Source organism: Aphelocoma coerulescens, chromosome 3, assembly GCF_041296385.1.
Source record: "Aphelocoma coerulescens isolate FSJ_1873_10779 chromosome 3, UR_Acoe_1.0, whole genome shotgun sequence".
Classification (NCBI taxonomy): domain Eukaryota; kingdom Metazoa; phylum Chordata; class Aves; order Passeriformes; family Corvidae; genus Aphelocoma; species Aphelocoma coerulescens.
This window is the reverse complement of record NC_091016.1, coordinates 34432181-34446022: the sequence shown is the minus strand read 5'-3', so window position 1 is coordinate 34446022 and position 13842 is coordinate 34432181. Positions and strand designations below refer to the sequence as shown.

Genomic DNA, 13842 nt, shown 5'->3' with positions numbered 1-13842 from the left:
TCTATTCTTCTCCTTTCTTCACATTTGTAAAGCTCTTTAAAAGAGTATCTTTGTGAGGGCTACAAACAGCTAAAATATAGTCTTGTTTTGTTACAGTCAGGGAAATCTACTTAAGATTTAAGACAAAAAACTTTATCCTCACTGGAGTGGAAAGCCTCTCATGAAAGCCAGTTCTAATGAGTCTATGTATTTCCATTTGGTTATTTGCAGCAAGGAAATTAGGAAGAGATGCCACCACTCCTGATTATGAGGTGGCTTCTATTATGTGTTCTCATAATTTTCAGGAAATAGAGCAGGAGAATGTTTGGGCTAAGACAGAGAGAAGGCAAAAAGAACAGATTGTCTAAAGAATGGGCAGTGGCCTATTGTAATACTGCCCACGCTGAGTGGTCTGTGGTCAATAAAGCCTTTGCTCTCCCTTTGTAGGAGAAACCTTTTCTTTCCACGCGAAGAAATAGTGGATTTGGAAATTCAGATCTCAGCTTGGAGAAAACAGAATCTTCAGTCCCCTACTGGGCTGTCATTGTGACTGCAGTAGCTGGGGTCCTGGTGGGCTCTTTACTTGGCTGGGTTGTGTCACGAAGAAGAACCAAGAAGCACCAACATAAGGCTGACACAGAAAACAACCTTAAAACAACCCCTCTGTAACACAAGTGGAGCAAACATCTTTCTCTGACGAGGGTGCTCTCTGGCTTGACACAGAGAGCGGCAGAATAAAAAACCTGTTGGATATGAATGAAGTTTCTTGGTTGCCCAGGGATTTTTGGGCCAAATAACACTGATCAGTAATGCGCTGTAGAGTTATCTTCTGCACACCAGTCGGGCGGAGGATGAAGTTCAAAGTCTGCTGTGGTTTCACGTCAGCTGGCAACTGAGTACCATACACCTGCTCACTCAATCCCCCTCAGTCCCCTTCAGTGGGATGAGGAGGAGAACTGGAAAAAGGTAAATCCCATGGGTTGAGATAGGAACAGTTTTAAAAACTGAAATAAAATAAAATGTAATAATTGTAATGAAATGGGAAGTAACAAAAAAGAGAGAGGAATAAAACTCAAGAGAAACAAGTGCTTTACAATAAAATTGCTCATCACCTGCTGACTGATGCCCAGCCTATCTTTGGTGAGTAATCAGCCCCTCCTGGACATCTTCCCCCAGTCTATATAGTAAGCATGATACTCTATGGCATGGAATATCCCTTTGGCCTGCTCAGGTCAGCTATCCTGGCCATGTTCCCTCCCAGCTTCTTGTACAGTCAGAGCGCAGGAAACTGGAAAGTCCTTGGTTTAGAGCAAGCACTAATTAGCAACAACTAAAATATTGATTTGTTATCAACATTATTCTTGTACTAAATCCTAAACACAGCACGGAACCAGCTATTATGAAAAATACTAACTCTATCCCAGCTGAAACCAGGACAAAGGGTTAAGAGCTTTTTCATTCTGGGGTCCAGTTCTCTGTTTCATGAATATTGCTCAGGATGTCAATTGATTGCACAAAGCAAGAACACCTGTTCACACATCTTGGCTTCTTAATTGTGCACCTGTCCTTTTCTCTTATAAACCTGTATTTAAAATGTTAGAGACAAGTCCGTGACTGCAACCTGGTATTCCACAATAGTAAGGTGGAAGTGAGCTAAAGAGCAGCTGCACTTTCTCATGTTAGATTCCAGCAAGACCATCGCTTTGAAGGTGCTAAGGTGATTCTACATGGGCAAGCACAATGCCATGGAAACATCTTTAAGCTAGCTTCTGAGCAACTTGGATCCACATGGCATTCCTGAAAGAATTGATGCCTGGAAGTGGCTACCTGAAAACAGAGGCTAAAGATTAAGAGAATAAAAGGAGGTATTTATTTGAAGGGCCTTCAAAGGTACAGCCTGGGCAGTCAGAAGACCACACCCAAGATGGACCCTGGGTCACGGGTTCTTTACACTTTTATAAGTTTGGTTCATTTGCATACCAGGGTTAATTCTCCAATTATAATTTCAGTTAATGATGTAATTGCCCCAAGTTTGCCCTCTCCCCTCTCCACCCCCCCCCCCCCCCCCCAGCCTTTAGTTTACACATTTTGGGGCCTGGGACAACAAGGTGTCCTTGAGTTCAGGCCCAGAGAGGGTTTGTCATGTCTAACCAGCATGAGAGAACAGCAGCTAACAGGCTGTATGAAGCTTCAGAGTTACACACTAGGCAGTGCAGGATTTGAGAAATATAAAAGTTAAAAGCTAAGACATCAGAATAACTGCAGGTTCTGCACTCCCTTGGACTCCAGGCTCCCTCCATCTGGGATTGGATGTGGAGCTGGGCCATACCCATCACTTCTCCTCCAGGGCTAAATAGCCCAGGGACAGTCCTGTATCCTCCTGCCCTCCCCTCTCTGGGAGCTGGTTCCAGAATGACCCTTCCTGTGATTAAGGAATTTCCTCACTATCCTGTAGTAAGGGGGTCTAAACAAAAATGTGGTACCTGCAAGCCAGCTTGGCTTAACCCTTCTTATAGGACCTCTGTTGAGTTCAGGTCTCCCAGGCTGGACACTCCACAGCTATTATCTGTAGAAGAGCTTGCAATGTTGTTTTTCACTTTTTGGTTTTGTTGGTTTGGTTTTCTTTAAAAATTCTGATCAGGAGTTGAGAGATCATCCTTTTTGGAAATCGGATTTTCCTTGTTTTAAACCTGCAGGCCAATTCATATGATCTATTAGTAAAAAGATAGTTCACATGTTCCACATGAGCTTGTTTCCCAATATTTCTTTTTTCCTATGTTAAATACTTTACATTTTAATTTTATTGAAGCCAAAGTGAGATTTGCACTGGTGCAGTTTTTTGTGTTGTGTACTACATTTCCACTCCAGAAATGCAAATGAGTAGAAAATTATAATGTTTCCAAGAAGAAAGTGTTCTGGGTTTCCTAAATTTACTATTACGCATGCAGAAGCTATTCAGACTCCTCTTTTCATTTCACTCCTGTCGTTGTCCTTGCTAAGGTAAAAAGAGCTGGGCAGAGTACAAGTTACATAGTCAGGTTTCAGAGGCTGTAATTGCTCTCAGCTCTTCTTTGATCTGCTCTCAAAGGTAGGGCTATTAACAGTAGGACTTTTATTTACCTGCATCTTGCCCACAGATGTGTGTCTGTGAGCTCTACAGGCAGCACAAAATGGGGATATATTTAGAATGTAAAACAGAAGCACGTGCATCTTGTTCCAGTGCAGCACGGGCTGCTCTTCCTGTCCCTGTCTTCACTATGGGTCATTAAGTATCTACCTGATATTTATTTAGCTTGGGAAATGGAAGCAAACATGGCCTCCAACCAAGGGACAAGATTTCAGTCCATTCCATAGCACCTACACCTCAGACACATTGGGAAACATAAGCTCATGTGGGGAACCAGAGCAAGTATCCAAAGGCTACTATCTCCTCTCATCCCTAAATGCTGTTCTTGTGGATTGTCTTCCCTACTGGGAACTTTGATAGCCACTGCTCATACAACTCTCGTTTTGGGAAGAAGTAAAAAGATAATAGTTCTCTGCAGAGCCTTTCATCAAAGAAACTCAAGAACAGTAGTTCAGCGCTGATTTACCTTTCCAAATCATGTGTGCATGCAGGAAGTGGCATGGGAGTCCTGGAGCATGAATTAGTCACAAAATGCTGCAGCCTCTCACATCAGGCTTGTCCTGCCTAGAGATGGGTACAAGCACTTCTTGGGTGTCATGCTTGTGCCCCCTGCTAGAATAACTAAACATCCCCTTTTCTCACTTAGGATGATAAATTCTGTTCTAAATTATAAGACGTGCAGCCAGTTGGGAAGTGATAGGAAAGATGGTTCTTAGCTCATTCACTATCCTGAAGGATTCTAGAGTGGAAATAATTCTTGTGCAGGAGCCTGGGTGATTCTGCTTTGGAGTGCAGTTCCCTGTGGCATTTAGCCCTATAAGGAATGCTGCCTTTACTGATGCTTTTGGGAAACCATCAAGCTTAAGTTATATTGGCTCTGTTCTGCTAACGCAACAGGAGACTTCCCCTACTTTCTGTAGTTTTGGTGTAGCTTGAATGCAGGAGCTGGAGCAGGAACTGGCATGTTTCTTATTTAGTCTATGGAAGTATCTTCTGGCATCTTTCTTCTGTAGACTAAAGTATGTGCTGAACTGCACCGGCATGAAAAAAATAAATCAAGAATTGTGCATTTTGCAGCTGTTCCAGGAGCAAAATTATTTCCGTGAAGATGTTACTGCTGAACATTCCCTCCATGCTTATTAAGCAGAGGTAACATTAATCTGGAATGAATGACAACTGATTAGGTCTGGATACTTTGCATTCGGTATCGCATTAAATCAGGCAGTAATCTTACCTGTCAGTTGTCCATCCCTCTTTTTTTTTTTTTTTCTGTAATGACATGCCCTTGGTTTCAAATGCCCTTATGGCATTTTGCCTCAGTGGATGCGGAATAGACAGATTGACTACTGAAGCACAGAAGAAGAGAGGCTTAGAAGGAGCTTCAACTCTGTATGGAAAAATGGATGAATTGGTTGCCATTTTAGCCAAGGATTTTGCTTTGACCAGTGGTGATCTTGCCCACCACTGAAAAGCACCTCTTCTGTATGAAGTGATTGTCTAACACCCTGAGAAAACAGCCTTTATGAATGCTCCCTCTGGAGAAGAGCCACAGTTCAGCCTGCATGAGTGGCCACTGTCCAAAGGACCTTTGTGGCTACTGGCCAACAGCTCAGGTTGTCGAGAAGGACATTGGGAGTAAATGTTACAGCGTTCCCTGGTCTTGAGAAATAATCAGTTCTTCAAACAGGGAAGAGATGAAGCCTGACAAGTGTTGGCAAACATTTGCCTGCAGCTTCAGCAGTTCTGGAGTTTAAATTCTGCCTTCTTTGTTACTGCTGATGGACCTTCCTCTCATCATGGTACAGTGTCTGCACTCTGCTTTGTAAGGTCTAGGGTCATTTTGCCCCAAAGTCCAGTTTAGGTGCTCAGTGAACTTAGGGAAGAGTGGGAAAGTTCAGAAGAAACATCTGCAGAGAATTTTGTGTGGCTTTGGAGACTGCTAAACGTTTCCTCCCACCACCTTCTAGGTGGTGATATGTGCTAATGACAAATGATGTCATTTTAACAGCTAGGCAGTATGTGATAGCCTGGGACATCTGGGCAAGAATTTTGTTACTTTGAGGGATACTTAGCTAAACTGTTGAGCTGAAACCACCCCACCTAAAGAAAGGAAAAGCTCTGGATTTTTACAACTCTTCATTTTTGTGATTCGTGCTCCCCGGAGTATTTGAAGAATTGCTATTGGAGGATCATAGGTTTGCAATGCTTGCTCTTCCTGCCCTCCCCCTGCCTTTTTTTTTTTTTAGAAGGAAGGTGTCTGGGATTTTGGGACCAGTGGGACAAAAATTCTATCCATAAAGTAGTTCATATATTAATTAAATAAAACAAGTTTTCTGGATATCATAGATCCTTGAGCACAGCAGGGAAGCATGCTCCTGTGAACTATTGTGTTAAAACTAATTCTGTTCCAAAGACCCAGTTTGCTCAATCAGGGCCTAAGCATCTCCAGCAGGAGTCCAGGAGTCTGTATCTAAAAATGGGTGGTGGAAGAAGGAGAAGGAAAGTCTGGCACATTTTAGCTTATCATGTGCTGAGTATCTTCCATTTACCTGTCCTTGCCACCACTTAACTTTGGTGGACATCAGATGTTTCACTGTCTTTCTGAGAATGGTAGATTTCTCCTAAATTATTAACTTTAGCTGCTTTTGATGACCATTTTAGCACAAATGAAAAATTGTTCTGGTTTTGACCACTGGAGAGAACAGTAGCCCAAGGGAAAAGACAGAAAAGCACAGGGCTTGAGCAGTTTTAGAAAATAAATCAAATTAAACACAGGTGAACTATTTAAGGGGTGGTTGGAACTACTCACCAGCTACAGAAAGTTTCCTTATGTCTTTCCATTTCTGTGACCTATGAAACTGTCACTCATGATGAAGTCATAACTACATTAAGTTCACTGAGAAAATGTTGTTTGCTGAACTGTGTGGGTTTTCCCTAATTGCAGGCCTTCAGCAGGATTTGTAGAAGCTGGGTATGGAAATGTGCTAATGTCCTCTGTTGGATGAAGTATGGGATCCATTAATGTGTTTCTGTTGTAGGGTGTTTGTAGTTTCCAGGCCTTCTTCTTCTTCCCTACAAGAAGGATTTAATAGTCCCTTTGGACTAGGGGTGCTGCAGGGACATGGTTCCATGAGAGGCAGTCAGGAATTCCTGCTGCTGACCCTGGAGTGAGTTATTTCAGCTGGAGAAACCAGCTGCTTCCAGACATCTAAGAGTGCTTTCTCACTGGTGTAAAATTATTCTGGCTATGAAGAAAAGGGGCGTGATACCTTCAAAGTATCTCTATCATAACCATCAAAGATTTTATAAAAATTCCTTTTGGTGTTAAAAACTAGCTGTGGAGGAAATCCCTCCTACCATTTGTGTTGCTTAGGTGACACAAAGCACCACCTGAGGGCCCCAATGGGCTTAGGCAGTGATAGGAGATAATCCCCAACGTGAAACAGCAGCCAGGGTTGCTCAGCAGTGGTTCAATTTAACAACGGCAGGGAAGCTGGGCCTTGTGTAAGGGCTTCACAGTGGGTGGATGAGGCAGAAGGTACTTTCTGTATTCTTGCGCTGGTTAAAGACACGGGAATTGCCTGGTTCAGCAGCTCTCCACCATGAGGGATTTACCTACACTTGCCAGGTTGCTCACAGGTATCCTCTGAATCAGCTTTCAGACCAAAATAAAACACAGGAGCTAGGATTAAGTGGGGAGGACACAGGTGGGATGGATTAGACAACAAAAATCAAGGTTGCATCTTCTGAACGTTTCTAGGTTGTCTCTCTCCTTAGCTGTCTCAGCAACCATCTTGTATTACTTCAACATAGACTTTGGAACCCTCAGAAACCTTGTCTGTCTGCAAGTACAGCCTCTAGGGCCTGGGTTGCAGCAGCTACTAAACATCCCACAGCCAAACTGAGTGATTGTATGAATCATGTAGTGTCCCCGAGTTTTCATCCCAGACCCTCTGGGGATCAGAGGTGCTGACGCACCCAGGCTGTGCTTCCCAGACAGCCTCAGGTGGAGGACAGACAGTGAGATGCTCACTGTAGGCAACAAAAATAGCACCTCCGGGAAGGCACAAAAGCAGAACTTCAGGTATCTAACTGCTTTTAAAGTCTAAACCCAGAGTTCAGCATGTACTCTGGAGAAATGACATGGGACTTTGTGGAACATTGCTAACAGGATTAGATACACGTATTGCATCACTGTGTCATCTGCATAAGCTGCTTGTGCATCTGAGCTGAAAATGCCACCAATGCCACTTAGCCTTTGACATAACATTTATCTATCACGTACTTGTTTTTGTGGCGGGAGCTGACCTTTTCCTGCTGCTGCTCCTACTGCAGTAGCCAAACAATCTCTTCACCCTTTCCCCTACCTGAGATACCCTTTTGCCAGAGCTGCCAGAAATCTCTGGTACAAGGTGAGTAAATAAGCCAGCCTGACAATTAGGACATTCCTCTGGCTGTCACTTATTCAACAACAAGAAACTTAATGCCTTTGCCAAAGCATCATCTAGAGAATTTCACAAATATTTATGAGAATAATTTGTGTGTCCTAACATTCCTGTGGGATAGCCTTATTACCCCCCAACTAAAGATGATGAAATTTATGTGCAGAGAGGTGAAATGATGTTCTCCAGGCTACGTGGTGAGTCAGTGACTGAGCAGGAGATTAAACCCAGCAGTCCTGGCTCCACAGACACAGCCCAGTTGTGTAACCACTGCACAACTTATCACTCGATCACTAACACGGAGCGACTGGTGGCTGTGCCAGCTTAACGCCCGTTTTTCGCCTTAGATTGAATGCAAATACGGCAAAATATTGGCAGTTTGTTCCAGGGGGGAGAGAGGGGTGGGGAGCAGGGAACTCCACTGAGGATCAGGTCTGCCCCATGCTCCATTTACACGAGAGACACTGAGCGCTTGGCAGCGCTGTGGTGGCAGCCCGGGCCGTGAGGATGGCGGGGTGGGGACTGGAGACGACGGGGAAATTCACTGCCCTCCCATCGTGCTCCCGCTTGCATTCCACACCCAGTAATTAGCTCACCAGGTTCCACCTCCAGCCTGCAAGGTGCAAGGCTGCAGGTTGCACCAAGCTCTGAAGGGATCCTTGCACACTGAGTAGAGTAGGAAGGGTCAGGATTTTCAGGGATCCGATCTCAGATCTGTTTACATGGTGGTGGTATGTCCTCCAGAACAGAAAAAAGTGGATGCTATTGAGAAGAAATTAGTTTCATGAAATGGAAATTTTTTCTTGTGCTGTTGATCTGTCATTTTTTATTTGATGAAAGAAAAATGATGGGGAAAAGTGGACCTGAAGTGAAAGTTTCCATTTCAGAATGTTATTTCAAAGGCTCTTTAGTTTCAGAATATTTAGCAATGCAGGATGTTTGCCTTTTGACTTATTTTCCAGTTGAAAGCATATAGTTGAAAAATATTACTGATTTGGAACCTTTTGATTTGTTTATATTGCCATCCTGACTTTTGAAATGGGAACTAACACTAAATCATCATCATGTCTGAGGAGGAGGAAAAGTTGTTTCTTTTAAATAGTTCCAGTAAATGCAAAGCTGTTATTTCAGTGTTTAAGGACAATTTCACCGCCAAACTAACTCCAGTATTGGTCAACATGAGCTGTCTCTACCGAATAATTTTGCTAGCTAAGAGAGTGACCACAGACCAAAACCACTGTTGTGCGCAATCATCATCCCTGCTGCATGACAGTACCAGTTTGTAGTTGTAAAACCAAATTATCAGTAGCCATCTCCAGCAAGAAACCCTGCAGTGTAATTGTTGGAGCAGTTGGAGCATGTGTGTGACCACAGTGTTTGGCTAGCCTTTCCCACTGACTCCAACAGCAGCTCAGAAATAAAAGTTACGGAAAGAGGGAGTTTGTGGCATTCCCTGTGCTGCTCAATCCTGGGGAAGGGGAATCTGCTTCAATAGGAAGCCTAGTACTGTCTGTGCTTATCCTCTACCCCAGCCATGGAGTTGGGGAACTGCTTTTGGGTGTCTTCCCATCAGACCATTTTTGGCAGAAACCTGTAGCTTTTTTGTGTAGCTTTTTTGAGTTTTGAAACATCATAACTTTATATTAAACAGTTGTGGGTTGAGGTGAATCTTCTTGATGGGAAACAGGGTTGTCCCTGCAAGTTATCAAATCCTAAGAAGATGTTATTTACCCATGTGCCCTCCTTTGGTCTTCCTTTGAGCTGCCCCAGCTGACTGTTTGCTATGATAATCTAATTATGATTTAGTTTGGCCCAAGCTCCAGCTGCCTTCGGTTCCTTTTATCTCACTGAACTGGGCAAGCAGAAGTTAGATGTTTCAGAGCCTGCTCCCTGTGTGAAACCGAAGGAATTCAGAAGTGTATTAGAAAGGCATTAGCTTCTCCTTTTCCCTCTTTTTTTTTTCCACTGGAGCCCATCCAGATGGAGCACAAACAAGGAAAGGATAAATGCAAAATGCTCTGCCACCCTGAAAGCACTCGCTGACGTCAGCTTTCATGAACTGGCACTTTAATCATTGCATGGGGAATGTTTCTCTCTCCCTCTGCAGCCTCCCTTTGGATTTCTCAGTGCACCAACATTAGCATTTATGGCAAGGAAGATTTATTTTCTTTGCTGGATAAAAGGGTAGTAAATTCAGAATGTTTTCACAAGCTGCTAGACGGAGAGCTCTGGAGACTCAAAATCCTGTAGGCTCAATCTAGGTGCATCAAGGGCAGCAAAAGGGCAAGCTTCTTCCTGGATGTATTTCCACTTGCATTAACAGCTAAGCTGACAAGCAGGGGACTTGTCCATTAGCATGCACAGAGAACCTGTCAGCTTCTCCAAGCCAAACTGCACAAAATGCTTTCAGGGACGAAAAAAGTATAGGGTACCAGATGCAAGGGACAGATCAGCCAGGGATCTCCAAAGGTCTTTTTGAGGCATATAAGCTAAATTTCTCAGAACGAAACACTGAAAATTAGCAGACTCATTTTCTGTTCATGTGTCAAAGAAGCACCTTGCTCTCTTTCTCTGCCCCAGTCTTCCTGAGAGGACAATGGGTCATTGCACTCTGACCCCTTCTCAGAAGAGCCAAGAGTGATGAACTCACTAAAGTGAGTGAGGAGCATTTTAAGCCTGATGAGGAAGAGCTCTGTGGAAGCATTTGTTGTTATCTTTCTGCTGGGATTGAGCATAGTCTACTCCTCTGCATCTATCACTGCCTAGTTGTATTTTCTGTATTTCCTCCATGTCCTTCACACATGAGGGAGCATGTGTGAAGCAGGAGTAGGATGCAGCCATCCTTTCTTGGCTGTTTGCCATAGGTGGGCCCAGAGATTAAATTCTTCTCCCCATACCCAACATAGGGGCCATCACAACACAGAAATTCAGGGCAGTTCTCAGCATAGCAATTCTCTAAGGATTTTGGTCATTATGGTGTGGGAGGTTACCTCGCTCTATACATTCAGAGATGTGCTGGGGTGGGGGGGAAAATGATAACAGATATTAATGATGCTAGCAGGCTATTGTCAATATAGATGCAGTCAGCTGGTCTCATCAGCTGCTTTCATTAGGCTGCCTGCTTCACAATATAGTGAATTCCTAATTACAGCCTTCACTTCACACTCTGTCTGTCCTCCACGGTCCTGTGTCATCAGGTGCTGCTGCTCCCTTTACACGTGCTGGAGCTCTCTGCAGCACAGAGCTGTCTCAGCGTTAAGGCCCCACTGGCCTGTGTAATTAAATGAGGATTAAAGATGGATTTGTGGCAGCTACATTCCTATTTTGTACCTCCTGCATGTTGTGGCTCTTGCTTCGTACAAGGGCCTAGGTGACTAAAGGGTTGCAGACATTTAAAGTACACATATACATATATGTGAATATATGCACACATGTATATGTGTATATATATCTCAGTTAGTGATGCATTTCCCAGGTGTCCAAAAACTTCTGCAGTGTCATGTAAGAAATATATGAAAAAGATAGGGAGCAAGTAAAGATTGTCATGAAAGCCAGGATCCGCTTTTAGTCTTTCTCCTAGCTCCATCTCTCAAACACACAAAAAAAGCCACATGAGAACTACAGCTATTCCTTCCTACCAACCACACAGCCACTGGATTTTAGCCTCTTATCTTTAAAAACAGATACCCGCTCTTAGTCACCTTCCCCTCAAGAAAATCAAATTTTCTCCAGTTGAGCAGCCAGCACTATCAGCTCACTCAGACCATCACACAGCATGAGATGTGTGCTTGAAAACCCTGAGAGTTTGGGGGAATTTAATAATTAGTTTGATGTGCTTTTTTATTTACGTTTTTTGGTTTGGAGTGCTTGGTTAATGTTTTCTAAACTTTCAAGGCTGGAAATATTTTTTACTTTTAAATGGGAATAGGAATGTTCATGTAATTACGGATTTGCAGGAGCAAGAGCTGTACGAATCTGCAGCAAATATTGTGAAATTCATGATATAATCATCACCATGTTCCTGACATCAGTTCAGAATTTGACTGGCTATTACTGGAACCCAGTTTTGTGTTCGTGGTCTCTCTCAACCTTCTGCTTGCTGGCCAATTTAAAATGCAAAGTTGTTTGAAATGACCACTCTGCCCCTAATCTAATATTTTCACATTGCCTACTGCTCCCTAGAAGAGATTTGATGGTACAGCTCTTCCTGCAGTTCTTTTAGCGTAGGCTCACCTGGTGCCCACCAGCCTTTTGCAGATCTCTCATACCAGCCCCCCAGAGTGAAATAAACTACGTTTAATAACCTCATTCTTTTGTCATTACAAATACATTATAAGTACATTTTTGCCCATATAATGCCATGCAGTTTTTCAACACACCTTGTTGGATATTGCTGTACTGATTAGAATTGGACAGGAAAGCAATAACCAATTACAGCTATTTCGGGCCATTAAAAAAATACAGTTCTACAGAAATTCATGTTTTGCAAAGTTTGGATGGTGGTGAAGTGTCTTGCTTTCACTTTTGGGGACTTTTTAGAATAAATTTCTTTCTTCCCTATGAAATGTTTGTTTTCATAAAGACACAAAAACTCCACAGGCAGACTCAAAAAAATTGTTTCTGCATTATGATCAACCCTAAACAATTATTTTCCAGGGGGTTGCAACATTCAGATTTATTACAGTGTGAAAAGAAAATGCATTCCCAACTCAGCATTCACACAAGATAAGTCTTATCCTCCAATAAGCTCTGTTGGTGGCAGATATTCGTGCTAAACTGGCACCATTCTGCTCAGAGCTGGTAGCAGCAGAAGGAGGGAGTGCAACAGTACCTTTCTGATGAGGGCAGAATAGCTGGTGCAATTGAGGTCTTTGGGTTGGATGGGACCTTTAAAGGTCCTCTAGTCCAACCCCCTTGCAATGAACAGATAAATCCGTATCCAGGTCAGGCTGTTCAGAGCCCTGTCCAAGCCAGCCTTGGATGTGTCCAGGGGTGTGGCCTTTACCATCTCTCTGGGCAACCTGCTCCAGTGTTTAATCCCCCTCATCATAAGAGAGACTTCTGCAGTGTTATGATTCTCCCCCAATATTCAAGCTGTTTAGACCAAAGGCTGCCAAAATTTGAGTTGCTAGCACCCAAAGTAGCTTCTGCTGCCGTGCTGAGCCTTTGCCACTTTCATGGGTTTGTGGCACCCTTTGGGACAGAGGCCATGGTGAAGGAGCTCAGGTGGATACTTGTTCAGTTTTCCTGCAGTACTAAGTAACCTCAGAAACACTTGATGACTTCACTGCAGGCAGCTGTTACTGTATAAACAGTTATCTAAAATACTGTGTCCTGAAATACCCACGTCTTGATCCAGGGAAACAGTCATATCCCGTTGCTGTGCAACAACATATAATCAAGGGAACTGCCCGGCAGGTGACAAGCATGGTGCCTTCTGGAGTCACATGGACCTAAACAGGCATCACTAGAAAGCAGTGGAGAAGTGGCTGTCAGCATTTCTACCCTTACTGACTCCTGCTGGGTAGCTGGTGCTCCAGGATGATCTCATGCCATCAGTCTTAACTGACCATATTGGCATTGGACTTTATTGGCACCTATATGCTGGCAACTTTTATTTCCAAGGGCAATAGAAGCTGTTCAGCCAGAGCTGCAGATTAGTTGATGGCTCACCCTGCTGAAGCTGGATTCAGATCTCTCCTAACCTGTTCCCAAAAACTGAGTGCCTGAAACCTTTCTATCAATCCTGCCATCTGCCTCATTTGTGTTCCATGCCTTAGGAGAGAAATCTTTGTTCCCTTCTCCTTGCTTTGACAGTTTTTCTGGATGAAAGAACTCCAGGAAGAGTGGGACCGAGCAGAAGTCACTCGTGCTGCACATGCAGCTGTTTGCATACTCCCTGCACCTGTTTACTCTCCCTATTTCTGACCATAAAAAATCCTAGGAATTCTTCACTAAAGGGTTTGTTTCTTTTTCTTCAGCCATCTCCTGACAGCAGCCAAGATGGCAATCTGTCTATCCAGAGGGAAAAGAGAGTTGGGCATGGTGCTTTTCTTTGTTCTGCTGTTCTCCAATCCATGGCCAGAGCTCTTTCTGAAGGTGTCCCCAGTTTCTGCTTTGATCTGGGCCACTGCGTGCAGGCTGCTGCTCGGGTTCTGCTCTGCGTCTTTCCATGTGACACAGTGACCTACATACCTGTCCTTGCCGGTAATGGGTCATATCCTGGCTTATCTGACCCACCCTTTTCAAGGGTGATAAAGAGAGATCTTTAATTATCTGGTGGTTTCCACCCAC

General features: G+C 43.6%; 1 protein-coding gene and 1 long non-coding RNA gene across 5 annotated transcripts in view; one reads left to right on the top strand and one right to left on the bottom strand.

Moving 5' to 3' along the window:
• The window catches only part of PLB1 (phospholipase B1), a 92078-nt gene extending 90181 nt beyond the window's left edge, over positions 1-1897 (top strand). For all 3 annotated transcript variants that reach the window (XM_069009792.1, XM_069009791.1, XM_069009790.1), the window contains one exon: positions 427-1897. In XM_069009792.1, coding sequence (XP_068865893.1) covers positions 427-648 — 222 coding nt within the window. In that variant the 3' untranslated portion in view covers positions 649-1897. The remainder of the gene's footprint in view (positions 1-426) is intronic.
• The window catches only part of LOC138107920 (uncharacterized), a 39804-nt gene that overhangs the window by 4760 nt on the left and 21202 nt on the right, over positions 1-13842 (bottom strand). The window contains exon 3 of one of the 2 annotated variants that reach the window (XR_011149772.1): positions 2463-2669. The exons of the other annotated variant lie outside the window; for it this stretch is intronic. This is a non-coding gene — a long non-coding RNA (uncharacterized lncRNA). The remainder of the gene's footprint in view (positions 1-2462; positions 2670-13842) is intronic. 2 annotated transcript variants of the gene reach the window in all.